This window comes from Camponotus vicinus, unplaced genomic scaffold (assembly GCF_025532165.1).
Source record: "Camponotus vicinus isolate PSW18456_S1 unplaced genomic scaffold, iyCamVici1.0 SCAF_4, whole genome shotgun sequence".
Lineage (NCBI taxonomy): Eukaryota > Metazoa > Arthropoda > Insecta > Hymenoptera > Formicidae > Camponotus > Camponotus vicinus.
In genome coordinates, this window is record NW_028141976.1 from 1856404 (window position 1) to 1879311 (window position 22908).

Sequence of the window (22908 nt, forward strand, 5' to 3'; positions counted from 1 at the left end):
TTATATATACGAGATTTTTAGAAAGTAATTGTATATTGCATTATTATAATGTAACATATAGTGTTTGTCAGCACTAATTTTTACATTTTTTCTTAATAAAGAGAAATTATAAGTTATCTCTTTCTCCCTCTCTCTCTCTCTCCCTCTCTCTCTCTCTCTCTCTCTCTCTATATATATATATATATATATATATATATATATATATATATATATATATATGCATGTTGCTTTTTATTCTTATATTTAATTAAATGATTTTTAAATTTATTAATAAGAGTCAATGTCAGATTTGTCATCGAATTAGCGGATATCTCCGGATTTTTTTTAGTTTTTTTTTTTTGCATTTCTATATCTATCGATCAGATTTGTCAAATGCAGCGTTCATGGCGAGAAAATTGAGTTTTCGGCGAAAGCAATCTTTTATAAATGATCACATGACCGCGTGAGAAGTCATTTTGGAATGCACGAAGACAAGGACCCGATTCGAGCCAGGAGGGATTAAAAGTATCAGCACTTGTTGCCATCGAAATCTAAACTGGTACGACGATGAATTGGGTTCGATGGACTGGTTCACTGCGATGTCTCGTGTTTCCAAGCTGAATATCGAGCCTCGAAAGGGATTTCTTTTTCGAGAGTATTAAAGCTTCGGATAACGTGACTGGGGTCACGTAGGCACTTTGTATATAACATTCAACAATTTTTTTTTTTGACTTAATATTCAAAGCTATGCGCGTAAAAAAAGTAGTGAGAAGTAAGATAAACAAATTTCCACATTACGTTATCCTATTATTATATTACGATTAAATAACATCAATTAAAAATAAATAATTTGTGTACGATGCGATTTCTTATAGAACTAATATAATGGAAATAATGAATAAAATTATGTTTAATGCATAATATTGTAATTAGCATGTTTTTTACAAATTTTTTTTCTTCAATATAATGTCAAGGTAATTTCTACATATTTCTAAAACGGAAGCCAGATGCAGAGTGTTTTTAACATGTGTAAAAATTTATAACGCAGCTACCAAAATATTCGTTTTCATCCTAATACTTTTTTTTCTCACTTTACAAAGACTTCTCCGCTATCGAATCGATGTAGCTCCGAGAATTCGGTGGTAATATGGCAGATATAAATCGATGGTGCTGGTTGTATTACGTTTTACGAGCTCGAGACAGGGGAGAAAAGGTAGGATGGAGAGAAGCTTTTAAACTCCATTCTGTCGAACTGGGACGTCTTTCTTCCTTTCTTTTTTTTTTCTCTATCGTTATCCGAAAGAACGTTACAAAACTCATGGACATGCGGGAGTCGAAGAGGTAGAACAAAACATATGCTTTTAATGTCATCAGAAGAACCTATAAAAATTGCCGTAAAATCCGTTGTATACTTTATGTTCCTCCCTCACGTGTGAGTTGATTTTAAACCATAGAGAACCCGGGATCTTCGTGGAAAAGGTTTTATCTTTGTTGAAAATGGAATATCCACGAGCATAAATATCATTTATGTCTTTGAAATTTTCTTAATAAACTAATTCATACGATACATCGGTTTATGAGACGAAACGGATTATTTGGTTAACGCGAAATAATAATTATTGTATGCAACTTGAAATTATATGAATTATAAATCTATGAATAATAAAGTATGAGGAAATTATGATAATCATGACCAATTTAAAAATAAATAATAGAAATGGAGAAAGATCAGAAATTTTTAATGAAATTTGCCTAGAAATAATTGGGCCACACTGTGTTATATGATGCAAAAAAAATTTATCAATGAATTTATGTACATATTATTACCATTATCATTTTATGCTTAAAAATCTTCGTTAGTTACGACGTACGTGCTATTGTATAGCTGAACAATTAGGTCTATGATAAGAAACGTAACTTTAACAATGCTAATATTTAAGAAACAAGAAAAATGCCATGCATATGAATGAAACAACTAGCTGTACGGTGCATAAAATAATGAGAATACAGAGAGGGATAATTAATTTACATTTAGAAATCGATAATAGCTTCGTGAAGTAAATGGTTGTCAGTACAACTGTTTAAACACTACACATATAGACAGAATGGATGGGAAAATCGTTGCTTTTTCCTTCTTGTATGTTACTTTTTACCAGGTAGCCACATATGAAGCAGCAGCTTTCCAGAGGTTCTCTCTTCGATTTATAAAGCATTTCAAATCTGCAAAATTAAAAGATTTATTATCGTTATTAAAAATGATACTCAAGAATTACAGAATTTATTTTTGAGAGCTTTTAAAGCTAATATTTTTCTAGGAAAATGAATAAAGTAAGAATTTTAGAATGAGACCAGAAGCTCTGCGATTTTCTTGGGGGCAGAAACATTACACTTCTAACAATCGCCGTGTTTTTGTTGAAATTATGTCAGAATTATTCCGTCATTTATTTTTATTCCGATCCGCGATAAGTGAAATAATTTCTGCGTCAGTAAATTTTCACTTTGGCCAAACGCTACGTTGCACAATATTCCATTGCGTTCGCGATGACGTGTGTAGCTGACCCGATTAAAAACGTCGCTAATTATGCCGCGCATATGTACTTTAAGCTTTAACGGTGATCTGTCGATTGGCGGTGTTACGTTCCGTTATGCATCCTCGGAATGCAACAAAAACGGCGGATTTCGCGAGCGGCTGCATCGCCCGCGAGCGAATTGACGAGCACGTTGTGGTTGAGAACCACAAAAGGGCGCTCAAGAACAAACCGACCACAGTGATTTGGGCCTATTTGTCTGCATGGGTCCAGCAAATATTTACTCCATCATGACGATGTATTAAATACGAAACTTTTAAATCGATACAGCTGATGAACGTCTAATTTATATTTGTTTCGGGTTACGAAATTTATGGTTCGCATTTGCATATACATAGCTTTCTCACATTGTTTACTTTATGTTATATTACATTGCTATGTGTAATATAATATATAATAATGTAATATGTATAATATATATTATACTCAAGAGAGAGAGAGAGAGAGAGAGAGAAATATAGAAGTAGATATAGAAATATATATGTAAGAACAATATTAAAATATTTTAAAAATATTTTAAATATAAAATATCGTATAAAAAAATAAGTAAAAAACTATATGTTCTTAGTATTTTTTTATTAGCTTCTTTATTATTATTTATTTATTGTTCTTAATCCATGCCTTACGGCTTTGGATGGACTTCCAGTCTTACAGAGCTTTACAAGTTTTGTATTCATTAACGTATAAAATATAAAATATAAAATGTGATATAATATATAAAATTAAAACATTATCTGTCTTAGCTCCTATCTAATCTAATCTAGTCTAAATGAGTAAAATGTTAAATGTTATGTATTATATGTTATATGGAGTGTGTAAAAACTCTTAGATCTCCCTTTGTAGTTTAGTAATTCTTTGTGTTCTATCTTTATTATCTTTGGTATCTTTGGTATCTTTGGTTTCTTTGGCTTCTTTGGCTTCCTATTTTGTTGTTGTTCTTAGTCATTATTACTTCTTGTCTCTATCTTTCGTTGCACCTCGGGTTTCCTTGACTTGCGATGGTTTTATCCGCCTTCTCCGTCCTCTTCTCTTCTCGTATCTTGTCTATTTTTCTCATTATATTCAATCCGTTTCCCTCTTCGCTCAAGAATTCTTCCATTGATATTTCGTCTTTTGTTGCTTCGCATTCCTTTAGTACATGCTTTAGGCTTTCTTCTCCTTTTCCACATATCCTGCATTCTCTTTCTGACTCCTCCTTCCAGTAGTATCCTCCTCTCACTTCGCTACCACATCTATATCTTGCAATTCTGCTCCTATCTTTCTTACTCTTTTTTCCTTTCAGATAATTCGGTACTCCTTCTGTCTTTATCTTTTTATATATATCGTTATATCTTGAATCCTCTGTTTTCCTCTTCCTCTCTTCTTTTTGTCGTTCTTCAATTCTTTCCATTATCTTTTCGGATATCTCTGTCTCCCCTTCTTCTCTCTTCTTTTTCAGTTCTTCTTTACCCATGTCTGCCTCCTCTAGTATCCTTCTCCTTTTCTTTTCCCATTTACTTTCTTCTCCACTTTCTCTCCTTTTCTCTATTTCTTTCATACATTCTATTATTATCTTCTTCTCCGATTGCCTTGCCTTTTCTTCATATTTTATTGCTCTTTTTATGGCCTCCGTTCTCAGTTCCTTCATTTTTGTTTCTTCTTCCAGTATGTAGTTTGGTGTCCTCCTGTCTAGTTTCAGTATCCATTTTATATATTTCCTCTTTATTTTCTCCATCCTTTCTTCGTTTCCCCATCCCCATATCTCTGCCCCGTATAGAGCCACGCTTCCTACTAACGCATTAAACATCTTTATTCTTCTTTCGTAGTCGTCCGCGAATATCCTTTCTCCTATGCTCCAGGTCTGCTTCATCGCCACCATCGCTCTTCTCATTCTTTCTACTATATGTTTCTCCGCTCCGCCGTTCTTTTGCATAATGTAACCTAGGTAGTTCATTTCTTTTACCTCTTCTATTTCTTCTTCTCCCCTTTTATTAGCTTCTTATTATTTGTAATATTTATTTATATGTGTGTTATATATATTTTATGTACATAGAGTTTTGCTTTTTATTTTAAGTATTAGACAATTAATAGAAAAATTAAAATATAAATTAATATAAAATATAATAATATAATATAATAATATAAATTATAAAATATAAATAATATAAATAATATAAATAATATAAATAATATAAATAATATAAATAATATAAATATGTAAAATATAAATAATATAAAATATAAATTAATATAAAATATAATAATATAATATAATAATATAATTAAAATAAAAATAAAAATATAAATTAATATATAAAATATAATAATATAATATAAACTTATTGATTCGTAAGATTACATTAATACAGGCAAACAAATAGACTTAAAAACTCGATTATTAAGAATAGAGAGATAACATTTCAAAATAAATTCCAAAATTCCAGTCGAATGAGTAACATAGAAGCATGATGTGTCAAGGTTAAAGATGAGAACCCACAAAGGGCTGGCCCGAGCGAAGAAAAGTCTCGAAAGGTCTCCAATCGAGTGGTTAAGAGCTCATCCCTCCTCGAGCTCGCCTCTTTACCAGATGTCGCAAGCACAGTCAGGCATCTAAAAAGTCAGTGTGATTCTGGCATACGTCGCGATAAGTGGCAGATAAATCTCGACCGGTGCTATAGTGCGTATATAAACGTGATTTTTCATTAACTCTTCCTCTCCCTCCCTCCCCCTCTTCCTTCTGCTGTCCCCCCCCCCTTCTGCGTACGTGCGTACTCACACGCGCGTCACGAAAATGTGCATCACGATCGTAACAGTCAAGGTGATTATTTAGCTACCGATCTTATCGGCTCTTTACAGCCGACGTCGGACCGGGGAATGCCTACGGGTCTTATTTATTGAAATCCCCGATGTGTGTTACACACGCCGCGAAGTGATTTTCGCGCTTAACGAAAGGATGCGCATAATCGTCTATATCGAGTCGACCACGAAGTACTGACTGGCTAACGAGCGCTTCGGATCATTTCGTACATATGACGAAAGTCTCGAATCTGTCGAAAGCGGAAAAGTCTTGAAAATATTTCAAGAATTTATACAATCTTGACAGCTTAAACTACTCTTACTTCTTAAGTCTTTTAAGAATCTTGAAGTTTCGTTTAGGAAAAATTTGTTGGTTTCCCTTTATTAATATTCAAAGGGCTTAAAAGCCTGGTGTATTAATTCTAGATTTATTTTACACGAAAAAATTTAATTACAATACAAATGATTACTAATGTTAAAGTGGTAAAGTTTGTAAGAAAAGTCAAACGTATGAATTTTTATTCTGTCAGATATAATATAAAAATTTTTTAAAAATAAACACAAACAGCTTAAAAATAACAATATATATAATATTCCAAAAAAGAATTTCTTATAAATATACCGACAAATAAAATAATAAAATAAAAAATAAGGATAAATTAAAAAAGATATTGATATTGAAAATATAATTGTAGTTTTATTATTTGATATGTACGAAGATGTATACGAGGTATACGAAGAATTTATAAAATATGTAACGTGTATTTGATTTTTCTATCTTATCATTCGAGGAAAACTTGTGAAATCGTGCAGACCTACAGTTATCGAAGATAGTAATGTTCTTTTAAACGTCCATTGTACAAGTTTCTTTTCTTTTTATACTTGTTTGTTTTAGATAGATGAAGAACACGTTGGCATTTTGCTGGTCCTTTTGAAATGTTAAATAATACTAGAAGTAAAACTCGTTAAATTTTACATATATTTATTTCAAATTTTAATAATAATTTTATGCGCAAATGGCTATAAATTAACCATCTATTTTAACAATCGAATAAAAAATAATGTGAATCTTGTTTTTTCTGTTGCAGGTAAGCTGTTGTATATTTCTTGATCTTTTAATTGCATTGATATAGTGGTGAGTAAAAAAATAAAAATTTGATATAAAGAATTATTAGTAAGAATTACTAGTAAGAGCGAGAGAAACGAAAAAAATCTCAAGAAAGAAGCGCGTTTATATAAATATTTATTTATTTGAAAAAATATATTATCCTTTGCTGTAGTCATAAATGTGCTCATAAATATGTTTATAATATATTTATAAGTTTTTTATATTATTATTGATGTGATTTAAAAAGCTTTTTGCGAAATAATGATATTACATTTAAAATTATAATTATGTATTTCCAGTTTTCTAAACATTTTTGAATTGTAAATTCTAAAAATAGATTTTGAAATGTACAATTTATCAATGTGCGTTAACATGTTTAATTTTTATTTGACATAGTATACTGATTCTGCTGAGTTTTAATTTTTTACTTAGAGATCATACGATTTTAAAGAAACGTGTTCATTAAAGATTCAGAAATTGGTATATTTGTACATTGCCAGTGACTGGAAAATTGAACTAAGCTTAGCGTGCTCGCAATTGTACGCAGTTATGCAAGAAATAATCAATTTTGTTTTCAAAAGTTATCTTTCCGCTATAGAACTCTTACATTTAGAAAACATGGTAGGAATAAAATTGTCTGTTGCATCATCGCTTTATTATAGAAAAGCAAATTCGTTATGTCCGGGAAGGTCTGTTAATTGACGTAGGTAAGCAAAAAACAATCTCGCATTTATTCGTCAAGTCAACTATTCGCGAGAATCGATCGATCACTATTGTGGCGAATGCTTTCACAGTTCATTGACCCGTGATTCGTCTCGAGGTATGAAGATGCACATCATCATGCATTCACGTGGCTTTGCTTAATCGAAATCGAAGTGCCGGAGAAAGAGGAAATGACAAACACAGCAGCCTGATATTCTAATTATTTCAGCTAGTCATCGAGAAATTTTGCAATTTATTCTTCTTCGAGCGCGATCGATCGGAAACGAGAAAGAAAGGCCACTTTGCGGTCTTCGTCTCGATCGCGAAAGCGATTTGCAAAGCGTGCCATCGTATCAATGGACGCTCGCACTTATCCTCGATTACCTCACATGCTTTAATGGAGCATTAGATGGTACGTCAAGAATAGAAATTGATCGAGAGTGATCGCAAATCGATCGTCATTGAAACGATTCGTCCTAAGATCAAATTGCACTGTTCCATTCGATCATCGTGCTGATCGTAATCCTTTCATTCTCCTCGATTATCATGTGAGTGCGTAATAAAGTTTAATATTATTTTGTGCAAGCTAAACGTTAAAGCAACTAAAAGCAAGTTAAATTGGAATAATTAGTATCTTGTATTATTGTTTATATTTAAAAGAAGAATATTATCAATATTTTTATGTAAAAAAATTTTATATTTTATAAAATCATAAAATTCAAAAGATTATTATTATTAGTATAATTGCAATACAATTTAAAAAAAAAATGATCTTTAATCTTTAAACATTTTGAAAGTATATTATATTTCCTGATTATTATCCTCAGGATTATATATATTAATGATATTGATAATAATGATATGTAATTAAAAAACTACACTTATTTGATTATGAAGATTTATTTTGCCAACAAATGGATATTAATTTAATCCTATTTATTTTATCTTAAAACATTATCAAACTTAGAAGAAGTCGGTTAAAATTGTCATTAAAATTACTGATCTTGAAACTAGTTTTTAGACTTGCAAATTGCAGCATTAATCAAACTAATGAAGAAACTCATCTGATTCGTTAAACGACTTCGCAAGAGGTTTTTAATGCCAATTCGAATATTTTAGGGCACGCATTACCGCGTTCTACATCTCTGCGAGATCTCGTTCGCATCGGGCTCGCAGCGCGTATATTTTAAGACTAGGCAGCCTTATATACGTATTACGCAACAAGAGGCGCATTCACGCAATAGGCATCGACTGAAGGGAATGACGCTGGCAGGTATGGGCTATTAGCCGATTTCTTTGAAATCACACAGGAGTTGATACTTGACGATCGATCGTGTGTACCTACCAGGGTATTTTCTAAACGATGCTATTGACTTGGTTGCATCTTGTAGAGTCCCATTAATTTTGCAAACGTGTTTGCTCCTCGATCTCGCTTGCCTCGGAGCAGGTTCTTCTGGATGCGCGGCTGTTGTAGCAACGTCACGTCATTCCGTGCTTCCAGCAGCGTGCGCATTTTATACCATTCATATTAATTAAACGCCCCGACAAATCCGCGTCTGATTAACATTGCTAATCGTACGTACCGCACACACACTTCGTTGCATCTGTGACATTATTTGGAATTGAACGATTTAATGCTCTCTGGTAACATCGAGGAACATCAACATTTCTGCACTTTTCTTATTACGCATCGATTTTCCGTTCATTTATGCGATACAAGACAAATAATAATACAAGAAAGAGAAAAAGAGTACATATGCACACACTTGTAAATGCATTGAACAATTTCAAGTTTCAAGATTATATTACAAGTTAAGATTGTGATATATTAAAATGGTAATATTTTAAAAATTGAAATTTATGTAAAATTAATTAAAGATATTTCATGATATTTCGTGATATTTCGTAATATTTCAATAAATGGATATTATAGGCAATTTTATAATTTAGATAAATTGAATATATCTTTAATAACTTTACAAAATTGCAAGAATAATCTACGTATAGTTTTGATTTATTGGGAAAATTTTAATATATTTTTATACAGGGTGTTTCTTAATAAGTGTGAAAAATTTTAGGAGATGATTCTTTGTCGAAAATTATGAAGGGTTTTTCATATAAACATATACTCTTACATTCCTCCCTGTGGAGTTACACTCCTCCAAAAATGCGGTTAAAAATTAGGTTTTTATTTTTTTCTCAAATGTGGAACAAGTTAAAGAAATAAAATTAGATGGATATTTTCTACTAGGAAAAAGGTTATTTATTAATATTTTTTTCAGCATCCCGTATTGTTATAAGAGGATAAAACTAGCAACCCCTATTCAATTTTTTATTAGAACTTTTTAATAGGCCGGAATATGATCATTTAAAAATATGCATTAAAAAGTTTGATTTATTTAGAAATTTTTTTATTTCTTTTATTTTTCTCATAAAATCAGTAGTTTTCAAGAAAAATAAAATACGTTATCGTGCACAGCACGATGCTAAATAGCATAAGTTTCCAATTACGAGAAGTTAAATTTTAAAATAAAAATAAAATTAGAGTAAATGTTAGAAAAATTGGAACAAAAACAAAATTATAATAAAAACCTATAAACCTAAAAAATAAAAACCTAATTTTTAATTTTCGACAAAGAATCATTTCCTAAAATTTTTCGCACTTATTAAGAAACACCCTGTATACATAAAGATCTGAAATCTTACTAGTCAGTTGCAAGTCACTGCTCTAAGCATCGTTGTTACAGCTATCGAGCGATGTTAGAAGAACGATAAAGAGAAACTAGCTCGAGTCCCGTTCATTCTTAGCTAGTAAACCGCGAGTAAAAGGACGGTGGAAAAGCGTAGTTAGATGGAGAGCCATTTGGCTGCGAACGCGCGCGGCCTGTTGAAAGATGCAATTGAACACGTAGAGAGAGAAGGAAAGAGAAAGAGAGACAGGGCACCTCGGTAATAATTGCGTACATAGAAGAGAAGAAGAGCCATTTCGAGAGAAGGAGGGACGATAGAAGGGGGAGATAGATAAGTTTTGAAAACTTGGCGCTCGGCTCATAAATCAGGAATCGCCGGACGTGCGGGATAATCCTCTCCTCTCTCGTATCTCGTGAGGAGCATCCGCAAGGACGCTCGCGCGCGCTTCTTTCATCGTCCCCGTACCACACCCGTATGGAAATCGAAATTATGCCGCATCGGCCTGCTCGAGCTAGGCAATTATGCGAGCGTAACGTTCTTTTGAACGAAGAATGAGTCCGGGCTAGCTATAAGCCGCCGTTGATTAATGAGAGCATGCGTCTCGTACGCGTTTCGCGCGCGAGACGATATCAATACCCGGGGATAATGAAATCGCTCTCGGGAGGGGATTGATTCGAGATGATTTGTTGTCAGTGCGATTTCAATGGCCGATACCGCGATAGTCGTATTGCGCTTAGAACGAGGCTGAGAAGGATGATCGTTGATGGGCGTCGGGGCGATTGATAACGCATCGGTAAATATAGTATCGTTAATTTGCTACTGTGCGTACGAAGAGGAAGGAACATTACGATAATTACGAGTACATCTGCTTTCGTGAAATTCTATAAATTTAATTTCATACATGAAATTGACAAAAAATGAAGTAAACGCGAGCACTTGAGGAGTTGCTTAAACATGTCCCGGCGCTCGATGCTTCGGGTAATTAAAGTAATTCGCGATGACTTTTCAAAGTGTTTGAATGTACGTCGTAAATTCGCAATTTGCCACGGTTAATTACAACCGGGTGTGCAGTAATCGCGAGCATCTGTACGCGTGCATTTCTTGAATCGGAGCGTAATATCGATTAATGAGAACAGGTTTCATAAATTTCGCGACGAGTTATAAAACGCTTAGGTATTCGCCATTGATTCGGAATGATTCGTGGCGTTCGCGCAATCATCGCGGCTATTTCACCTGTATATGTATTTGCACGAAGCAATCGCGCTTTGCGAAGCGCGCATTAAAAAAAATAGATACAATCTTAAAACTTCTTAATCTCTGCACGCGATCGTCCTGCTCGTAAATATCTGAAAATGTGTTATGCGACGAGAATGTTGGTCGCGTTGGTCTCGCTCTCTCGGGAGCGAGCGTTGTAAGACACGAAATTGTATTTGTCTAATTATAAGTTGTACGCTTTCTTACATAAAATAAATCCATCGATTTTTCGCCTGGAATCAGTATTGATTAATGAGAGCGCGACGCTCGCGTGCAGTTCGACATCGCGAATAGGCAATTGACTTTAAATCGATTTGTGGATAGATTAATTATAAGTGTTAGACGGGAGCACAGAATGTTCGTGCGATAACCGATCGTAAAAAAATAGCATTTACTCAGGTAAAAATATTTTTATTACAGGGACCAGTTTTCTCTAACATTATTATTATAAAGTAATATGTACTCTAAATATAGTAGCATAACAAAATATTATGAAAATATATTATCATTTTTTATTATAATTTTTTATAATTATAATTGTTTAATTAATGTAATTTAATTATTATTTTATTATTAATTATTATTTTAATAATTAATATATTAAACGTGAGACGATTGTCGAATAAATCGGAGAACGTGATTCGTCCACGCTATCGTTTCTTCGCTTCAAGTGTGACACTTGCGTCTCTTATGGAAGAAATCAATTTACACGTTTCGAGCGCGCATAGATCTCGTTGTTAAATTAAAAGCGGCGTGATTAACGAGGGCGTAGCTCGCGAGTGCGGAGACCACACGGTCGATTAAGGGGGGAAATACATTTAGAAGCTAGAAATTTACATGATTTTCGTGAATTTTTTTGGATAGAAAAAAAGAGGGGTACATTTTTGAAACTTTGGGATTTATTTAGACATATATAAAAGAACAAACATGAATTTTTATATTATATTATTTTTAAAAATGGCGGCTTGGCTGGAGTGTGAATACCATAGGTCTGCGCCGGAGGAGAAAAACGGCGTGACGCATACCGCCTGTTGTAAACTTCTGAAACATAAAAAACAAAAAGAAACTTATTATTTATACCCATAGTTTGTCGATGAACCTAAATATGATTAAAAAAATTGAAAATTGCAATATTTATATGCGTTTGAAATAAAAATTCATTTTTTAGGCTTTTTTTTGTTTTTTTTGCGATAAAAAACTATTTTTTTTATTCTTTTTAAAAACATTTAGGTTCATCGATAAGGTAATAGTATTATAAAGATATGGTAAAAATTTCAGAATGATTGGTTAAATAGTTTTTGAGCTACACGTCACGCCAGTTTGAAAAATCACGTTTCGAGAAAAACGTGTTTAAAGTTTTGACTCGAGAAAACTACATGATTTTTCCAACTCACCGGCTAATCAGCAATTCCAGGGCCATATAACATTCCTTCTGCTTCTTCGTAAAACTGATTTTCTTCAATGAGTTGCTCCTTCTTAGCGGTTAAAATTTTTTTAGCACTCACGCTTGAACTTCCCTCTTCACTTTTATCACTTTTTTTAGTAAACTGGTTACCGAAAAATATTCTTTTGCGTCTCTTTGATGGGCGATCCGATGTTTCCTTATTACCTTTCGGATACGACATTTTAATTTACTCAAAAATATCTGGCAAAATTCTCAAAAAATACGTCTGAACAGACTGAATTTTGGAGCGAAACTGACGACGCTTGAATGTAAAACGAGTTCCAACGCTCTCTTGCTAAACATAAACAATTGAACATTCCGGACGGGATGCGATAACACACGAGCCCGATAGCGTACGAGTGTTGCTAATTGGCGGAGATAATAAAAGAAAGGGAGCTCTGTGCCGAGCGCGCCCGTATATCTACGGCGCGCTGCCAGGCCTCAAGAGGCGCGTCCCGTTCAACAGCTGTAACTTCCAAACTATTTCGAATTTCGATTTAAAATTTTGGGATTACATTCTTGAAATGCTAAGCCAACATATTATGCAAAAAAAAATTCATTTTTTGAAAGTTGTAAATGTATTTCCCCCCTTAAGAGGACCACTCGGTTCGCATTGAAATTGATTCGGGCGTCGAGGAACGCGAGGATGCGCCGCTGAAAAGCACGAGTCGTCCTTATAATTGCGCGGATGCAATCGCGGAATCTCTCTACCGCGGTGCGTAGAAAAGGACGAGCAAGTTGCACAAGTGATACGAGACCGACCCATAAATCAATATGCACGACTGTAGAAATACAGTCGGCGCGCGGCTTTTTTCGAATAAACGAACGCGAATGCGAGCGCGATGATTAATGGCGTAGCGACTATTCGTTCATAAATTTCAAGACGAGGGGTAAATGAATGAATCGTCGGTGGATGCGGACGATTTGATTCCGATTGAGCGAGAAGCGACGAGGGCGAGAGAGAGAGAGAGAGAAGGTGGCTCTTACACACTCGTACGTGACAATGAACTTGACTTCACATTTATGACGGCCGCGAAGCAAGATTCTTCTTGCTTTATTTCACTTGCGTATCTCTTATATCTCATTTAAAATTCCGCCCAAAGAATTCGTTCCATAAACATTTGATTTTAATTATTTAAACCTCTCACATTTACATATTATATTATTTTTTTTTTAAATTGTAGAAATCTCGTACGAATCTTTTTATGATCGTCATTATCAGAATTTCTAGTTAATTTTAAACAGAAGTAAATCAGTGAATTTCTTCGTTTATATATATGCTTCAATAATTATGCAGTGATATCACTCGAAGAAATGACAAAGGTTATCTTTCGTTGCACTTTTATTCTCTTATGTGTAACGTGCTATTTATATAACTCTTTACTACTTTTCATGGAAAAAATTCTACTTATGGAAATTAAAGGCGCTCGTTTATAGATAACGTGGAAATGAGAAGATTCTGAGTTATTTTTCTGTCAAGCAACTTGTGTCGATGAAATATATTCTTTAACACGTGAGACTTTATTTTCAAAATTAAATTATACAGAATTAAAATATATGCGAAAATTAATCTCAGAATTTTATAAGTTTAATAAAAATAATTACGCGAATAATTCGAAATTTGTTTAATAATAATAATATAATAACAATAATGTAAATCTAAACAATCTAATAATGTACTTATATATATATATTCTCAAAAGTTGGATTATCAGATTTATATCTTTATATAGCAAATTAACGATGCGTATTATATAACTTCCCAAACAGCTTATCTGCATGTCAGGATTATCTCTGTCATATATTTCGACGCAACACGACTGAAATAATCGTCAGTTTTTACGACAAGCGCGGTGCATAAAAATTTTTCGGCTCAGTTTCATAAAATCGCCTCGGAATGTCGTTCACCTCGACACGATTCCGTAGCCTTGTAGCCGAAGTTCATTCGTGTCACTCGTTAGAAGTTGATTAACGAAGTATCGTCACTGTGTACACACGGTTCGATTATCTATCTAGCTTAGAGATAAGCTAATAGTATTAATGGAACTGTGTGCTATTTTTATTCCCGTGTCCATGAATTCAATGCATACTAATTTTTCTAGGCTTTTACTCGTGAAGCATTAGTGTATTTTCATCATTTCATATTCCTTTGTACATTCACATTTTATCTTTATACATTTTTTTATTCGAGATTCTTATTCGTTACATTATTTATTACATTTTCATACAGCGCTTTCTATCTTCAGCTACTATTTAATGTGTAAGTTGTAACATTTAAATGCAAATAATTATTTGATAATTATATCTGCGAATAAATTTCGCTTTCATATTTATTAGTGTATTTTTCATAGATCATTAATACATATTTGCTAATTAATTTCTAACATTTTAATATCCTTGAAATAGATGATACTTTCACGAAATTCCAGGACATTTCCTAAGAAATATCGCGCATAGCACATATGCATCCTCTATAAAACAGAGGCATATGCGTGGCGCTCATAAAGATCCACTTCCCAAGTGACAAGTCTGGAAAGTCGTTTCTTTGGTGCGTTTCATCGCGCTTTTTTAAGGCACTCTCGGCAAGCACGATACAAAGAACTCCGATCTCGCAGCAGTTCTCGCGCCGTGAAATCGCACGTGGTTAGGAAAAAAAGAAGGGAGTCCCAGTGATGAGACGGCTAATTAAGTCTAGTGGCCTGTGAGCTCGCACGTACTCACGCATGCACGCACGCACGCACGCACATATACGACATGAAAACTCACGCGCACACATTAATACGCACCTACACGATGCATACTCGTCTATACTTGGCCTCTTGGCCGCGCCGAGGCGTACAGTCTCTCAAAGGTCCTCGAGTGCATCGTACCACACGCCGGTCTTCTTCCCTGTCTCTCTAGCACTCTCCCTCTTTCATCTCCCCTCTTTCACTTTCTTCCTCTTCGTTCATCTCGCGCCGTATATTTATCTTCGTCTTCGATACGGACGCGGATCGCCGAGCAGAACAGTGAACTCTTTCATCGGATCGACCGCGATGTAACGCGCGACGACGCTCATCGTATCGCGAGAAAAGTTGGCAGTTCGCTCTTCATAGAGCGCCAGGGAACGGACGCCAAGTACCACCGCGTTCGAAGATACTCTCGATGCTGCAGTAGCGATTTATTCGAGACTTTGAGAGGGAAAAAAAAGAGAGAGAAGAGGAGTGACCTCGAGGGTTATCATCCTGTTGAACGTAATGCGTATGCTCATCCGGGCGCACAGTGATCAGTGAGAGATGTGGTTCAAGTATTACAAGGGATATTACGACGTGCGCAAGCTGGAGCTGGAACTGGTGAGTGTTCCATGCCACCATGCATCGACTTGGAGGAAAGCGATGCTTTACCGATGTCGAATAATCGTAGTCATTCCATCACTATTTGTTCATTTTGTAAGCTAATTTTATCATCTACAGAGAATCATTTAATTTTTTTATATATAAGATAATGAGTTTTTATAATAATATATTAAATATATAAAATTTGAAAATTGATATATAGGGTGTTTCTTAATAAATGCGAAAAATTTTAGGAGATGATTCTTTGTCGAAAATTAAGGAGGGTTTTTCATATAAACATATACTCTTACATCCCTCCCTGTGGAGTTACACTCCTCCAAAAATGGGGGTAAAAATTAGGTTTTTATTTTTTTCTCAAAACAACTTTGGAACAAGTTAAAGAAATGAAATTGGGTGGATATTTTCTACTAGTAAAAAGGTTATTTATTAATATTTTTTTCAGCCTCCCGTATTGTTATAAGGGGATGAAACTAGCAACCCCTATTCAGTTTTTTATTAGAACTTTTTAATGTTTACATGAAAAACCTCCCTTAATTTTCGACAAAGAATCTCCTAAAATTTTTTGCACTTATTAAGAAACACCCTGTATATATATATAGAAAGGAAAATTAAGAATTTTTCTACGATTTTGAGATATTTTCAAAATACGTTTAGTCTGAAGCTTTTTACTAAACTAGGTAATGTCTAGACGATTTTGAGTCTGTCACAGATGTGATTCATGATTGCATTGTCGACTGCAAGGCCAGTAAACGGGAATTTTCTCCTGCGCTTAAAGATAATCCGTTTTTGTTCACGTCTAAATGTATCATTGCCTTTATTTTATCATTTTTCTATCAGACTAGAAATTTTTCTGCGAATAATATTCCGCATTTTATAGAAAAAAATCAAGTTTTTGACATTGCACATTGCAATATAAGGTCGTGTTCAGTGCAAAGTAATTTGTTTCATTGCTATAATATGTAATATGATTGGATTTTTTCACTCTGGATTTCTTCGTTATCATGTTGTCGCGTCTTGTTTATCGAACTTATTAAAATTCCTGGCTGCGCGAGCTCTCATCGTCGCAACCGTTCCGCGAACCTTTATTTTTCGGACTTTTATACGGCTGCTCGATTCTCAAGAAATTAAGAAGAGCCGCTATTTTCGAAATCTTACTGGATAAACATGCATAACGTCACCTTTTCTATGATCAGTATTTAATGCAGACCAAATGAAGCCACATGAATTTACATGTTAACAATTTATCACAGGAATATATATGGACATTTAAAAAAATAAAATAATTTATACTTACTTGATATATTCTTTATTAATGTAATAAATTTCGTTAGTTATTATATATTAAATTGAGAGATCTTTATAATTTGTTTTTTTATATTGTCCATACATTGCTCTGTTAATAAATAAATAATTCAATTCAAACGCTATGGAATTATATGTTTTATGTTGATTAACAATGCTATATATATAATATTAAGTTAAAATATTTAACAAAGTTTTTTTATATTTGTTATAGATTTTTTAGTATAAATAGTAATATATATTTTCATAATCTAGTTCACATAATTGTGATAATAATTTAAATAATAAGATTCTATGCAAACTAGTGATTTCTTCTCACAGAATCACTTATCACGGAAATATTTCGGGCACTTCATATTTTCTACAGAATTTTTTACAGAAATGAGATATGATATCTTACCATTAATAATCTCCATCAACGAGAACTCAATCTTTAAGATAAATTCTTTTCCATCCTTAATCAAAATTATCTCGTCCCTAACGTAGGTAGATCGACAAACCTAGTTACCTGCTTAGTTAGCTTTCGTTCACCGTGGATTCATTTTCGTTCGTCTCGGACGGATATAACGATAATGTTTCTCTCAATCTTAGACTTCTTTCAGCCCATAATTTCTCGTTTGCTCTTCTTATTTTTCGCACCGGTTATACTAATGCGACTCTGCATTCGTTTCCTTCTGTTTCTTCGTCGGCGGCGTCGCCCCGTTTCTATTTTGGCGTAGCTTCGTGCTCGATGTCTTCGTCGTGGTGCATCTCTCAGATAGCCTCTGTCAAACTAAAAAAAAAAAAAAACCTTTATCCGAACTGTTCGGAGTAACCGAGAGAATTGTGAATAAAGTGGAAAATTCTAATCAAAAACGCTGTAAATTGAATTTTCTGAATACAATTTTATATGAATATAATTTTATACGCACACGATTAATTTTGCAATTGATTAAACTTTATATATCGATATTAATCAAGACCTAGAAAATAATTTATATGCATGATATTATGCAATGATTAAAATAAGTTAGTGTCACGAAGATAAATGAGCAATTTTTTTATAAATAATATATAATAAATTAGTAAAATTATAAATTGCTCGCCCAATAAATGCTCTGTCAACATTTGTAGTTCCCTTAGAGAGTCTCCTTCTCCTCTCTTATTTGTATGTTGCTGTTCTTTATGACACTCACTTGCAAACCACAGTTAATTACGATTGCGCGCGTACTAATCACTAGAATACGACGATCGCGCGACACTTTATTTAGCATTCCTGACGTTAATCGCGCACTTTATTTTATGTAGCAATGGGAGAAGGCGAAAAGCACGATTATATACGAAGTTACTATCCGCTCGACAACTGGAAAATCGGATGGTCGATTCATATAATACTATCTCTATTGCTAACAAATAATAAACGCATACATTTTACAGTAATTTTACTTTCATTCGCTATCCGATTAATTAACTCTCGTTATCAACGACTTAAAAGCAAAGTAAATATTTCGAGCGACTTTTTGAGAAAAAAATTTGAGAAGAAAATAAAAATTGTTAAATAACTTATTTTATCATGGAATTTAAATTTTATTTTTTTAACGAAATAATATACAAATTTTATTTCACGTCCCGTTTTGTACTTTTCTTCGATTTAAATGTACTTTATCCATTTTCGAATTAAAGCGTGTAATAATACTTCAAGAAACTAATATATATATTTATTAATATAATACATTTAAATACAAAACATAATACATTTAAATTTCAAGAAACATAATATATTCCGTATGTATTTATTTTGTAATATGCCAAATGATTGTAATATGCCAAATGATTTGTGATGTGAACAAATCAACACTCACACGGTGTTTAACCTTCGTTTTCCGTCGACCTACGTATATCGTGCTATTATAAACATACGCGGTCGTCTTGTCATTCGGTGAGATTCGAAGAGGAAACAGAGCGAAACATTTCGTGTATCGTCATATTTTTCGAATAACGACAAATACTAAGAGATATCTAACGAATAATTAGGAAATTATTAATCCATATGAATAATTAATTTTCACGTCTTAACTAAAGCCATTAATTCACGTAATATCGCAGTTTTTTTATTGATCGCGACCCTTTTATCGTCGAAATATGTAATCTTGAAAAGCATATTTTATTCAATCGAAAGCGAAATCTATCGTGTGAGTCGATATATTTGTGAATCTTTTGCGGGAGATATCCGTCTTTAAATTTAATTTATATTTATTTATTTATTTGTGTTTTAATGAGAAGTAGAGTAACATTATTATAAAACATATCTGCGTATATTAATCCTCGTTAACAGAGATAGCATTGTGTGAATTCAACCGCGAGATTTTTCAATACCGAGTGAATCGTAGCTCTGTATAATCGTGGTTTTCTTATTCTCCCTCGCGTTCCTTACTGGAATATAAAATAAAGTGCGCGATTAACATCGAGAATGCTATATAAAGTGCCGCTATATCGTTGTATTCTAACGATTAGTACGCGTGCGATCGTAACTAACGTGTTTTTGCGAATGAAATGTAGCGTGAGTGCTATGAAGAAGAACAGCAAAAAACAAAAAAAGAGGAGGAGGTTCCAAAGAGACATTAGACGATAGCGGAGCAGCCATAAGGTAATCAATTTAAATTTTTGTTAATTTATCGTTATTTACTATTATCATTTACCATTAATTTGCTATTATATTGTTATTACATCAAATTAAAATAATAATTAAATAAATTGTATAAATAAGTAAATAATTAATTTTAATATATATAATCTTTATTTAAAATTTAATCTTTTTAATTTGTTGTAAAAACTTGCAATTGTTATTAGATATAAGATTTTATAAGCAGTACATATATATATAATAATGTAAAATACATAAAAAATTAGAATATTAATAATAATGTATTATAAAAAAATCATAAAAATAAAAAAAATGTAAAAATTAATTCGTGCAATTAAAATTTGTTTTGTGAAATCTCTCGATCGTTTTTTTCCGGATTAAAGCATCTCTCATATTGCTTTTTGAAATTTTGTGTTTTGTACGGTATTTATATTACCGAGAAAGGATTGCGGGGAATCCTTTGCTAGAAGAGTTCATTAGATATACTTCAGTCAAGTGTAGCTCGTGCGCGAACTCGCCTAACGTGGAAATTTTCTTCGGAATGTGCAGTAAATTTAGTCGGTAGTCTTCGTATGACGTTTACGACGCGGAAGTTGGTCAAGCATTTCAAGGAACGGCGGCGGCACGAGTGAAAAGCGAAATGCATTTGTATGCTATCCCGACAAATGACTCGTATCGGTTACGTCTGCAACACGTAACCGCTCTTCGCGGTATTTCTAGAATTCGCGTTTGGTAAGATATCAGTAAACGAGGTATAGATGATGCGGGAATAATTCAATGCTAATTAACGAAGAATGATCACGTTACATTGATTGTATTGCTTGCATCAGTTGTATCTCTTCAATTACATATGCATTTTTTTATTACAACAGATATATACATATGTGTGTTTTAAAGCACTTGTCATTTTTTAAGGAAACGATATGGAAAAATATAAAGGATTCGTATTTATTTTTATTATTTTTCTACAGCATGATTTATTAAAGTAAACTTTATATTTGCTCGAAATTGTACGCTATTGGAATTTAATTACTGTAATTAAACAATCGTATAACTGGAGCAGAAAACTAAAAAGTATCCTTTAATAGTATTTTTAGTCTTTCTATAATTCCATCCGAATTCCCGGATCTAAGTGCATCTTATCTTGAGACGTTTATTTATATCGGACGCATTTAAGGAGCACACGTTACGTTTATAGAATCGCCCTATGTACATTCTCGTATGTCGGTGCGTAAATATAAAGTAGGCGATTTGGCGCCTGGTCAAAAGACCAGTCTGTGAATGTCCGACAATATTCTTGATTTTACGAAGGGACGAGATGGAGAGATCCCGCGCAGACTACGAGAGAGAAGGAGGGCAAAAACTGCGTATGTCATAACATGTAAAGCTACTTCGAAAACTGTCTAGTGCATTAACCTGTAATGCAATTCTCCCCCACATATCGTTCACCGGCAGTCTCGTAGTATCTTCCGTAGAAATCTATGAATCATTTTGGACCAGAATAAAAAAATTCTCGGTGATCTCTTCCGGGACATTCAATGACTCGTCTTTTATTGCGCGATCATGTATACATGACATTTGTAGAGTTGAAGATCTCGATTAAAAATTTTTATTTAATTTTTTATAATTAATTATTATTAATTATAATTAATTTTTATTTTTTATTTTATATTTTATATTTTTATATTTTAATTTTATATTAATTATATGTTAATTCTATATTTTTATATTTTAATTATAATTAATTATAATTAATTCTTTCAATTAAAGATTATAATTATTATATATTATTATACAGTCTTTATAATTAAAGACTGTGTAAAAATAGATTAAATATGATACAGGGTATGTTATTAAAAATATTTCTCAAATCAGTTTTTGATATTTTCTTGACTTACTTGACATTACGATAGTCAGAATCCACTGATTTTTAGATCATGGAAAAGTTCATATAGTGAAAAATTTAACAATTGATTACAAAGCAAACAATGATAAATAGAGAAAGTTCTCTAAGATAACGATGACAAGTGCAGTTATTTTGTATCACTTGTACTTTGTATCACATATTATTTTGTTCACTTGCTTTTACATGATAGAAAGATAAAATGTAATATACGTCAACCGGCATTCCTAAACGATGACTAAGGACCGTCCCGTCTAGCCAGACGTCGGCAAGGTCGTTGTCACGACCCTACATAAGCTTTACGGAGGACCCTTCTTAAGGACGTGAAAAGCACGCTCGTTAAAGGCGCCAGTCGCTTTCAGCAGCGATTGTATCGCGCGTTTATGAGCGCGAACATATAAACCCGGCAGCGTCGTCGTGCGCATAAAACGCGCTTTAACGCGATAATCCAAGATAGAGATTCGCTCCAACATTATTCGTCAATATGAGCATGCTAGAAAAAAATACCGCGTTAAGTACACCGGCGCGTTTGCGAGCGATTGTTGGGGAAATATATAATATAATAATTGGCAATTCAGATCCTTAAATGAAAACGAAGCTCGTAGACACGTAACGAGGCATGACGAAAATCAATAAACTTTCGATAAAAATACCATTGAATAAAGTAAAGAAAAGAATATGCATCACTAAATAACAAAATAATAAGGGAGAATGAAACAGAGTATATTTAAGGAATTTTATGATTTAGAGATTAATTTCTCAACGAGAAAATATTAATTATATTCTAACAACTGCAAGATATCCATATACGTGATACTTGAAATATTTATGAGTGTAAAGGAGAATTTTATGGAATAATTCTGTTTCTTTCGAGGAAGCTATCATGCACATAATCGGGACGGGGAGAATATTTTCGCGCGAGCGAAGGAAATAAGTATAAGGATACGGCGGTGCATAGAGAAAAATATCATTCTACTGCCAAGAAAAGCAATTACTCAGTTTATTTTTCTTTTTCTAAGTAATAGTTTTCTTTAACAAAGAATATATTCTTGATAATAATCTTAAAATATACTCATCACAAGTGTTAGAAAATCTCATTATCATGTACTCAAAAGAAGAATTTATTTTCTCTTCAAGAATATTGTAAAGTTATATATCAAAGAAAAATAAAACTTACTTTACGCCAACTCTATGTAGTAAGCAA

General features: G+C 33.1%; 1 protein-coding gene across 5 annotated transcripts in view; it reads left to right on the forward strand.

Annotated features, from left to right (window-relative positions):
- The window catches only part of LOC145971209 (rho GTPase-activating protein 20), a 266316-nt gene that overhangs the window by 221766 nt on the left and 21642 nt on the right, over window positions 1-22908 (forward strand). The window contains exon 1 of one of the 5 annotated variants that reach the window (XM_083098624.1): window positions 15460-15873. The exons of 3 other annotated variants lie outside the window; for them this stretch is intronic. In XM_083098624.1, coding sequence (XP_082954750.1) covers window positions 15817-15873 — 57 coding nt within the window. In that variant the 5' untranslated portion in view covers window positions 15460-15816. One more of the 5 variants, XM_083098625.1, reaches the window with a different exon arrangement.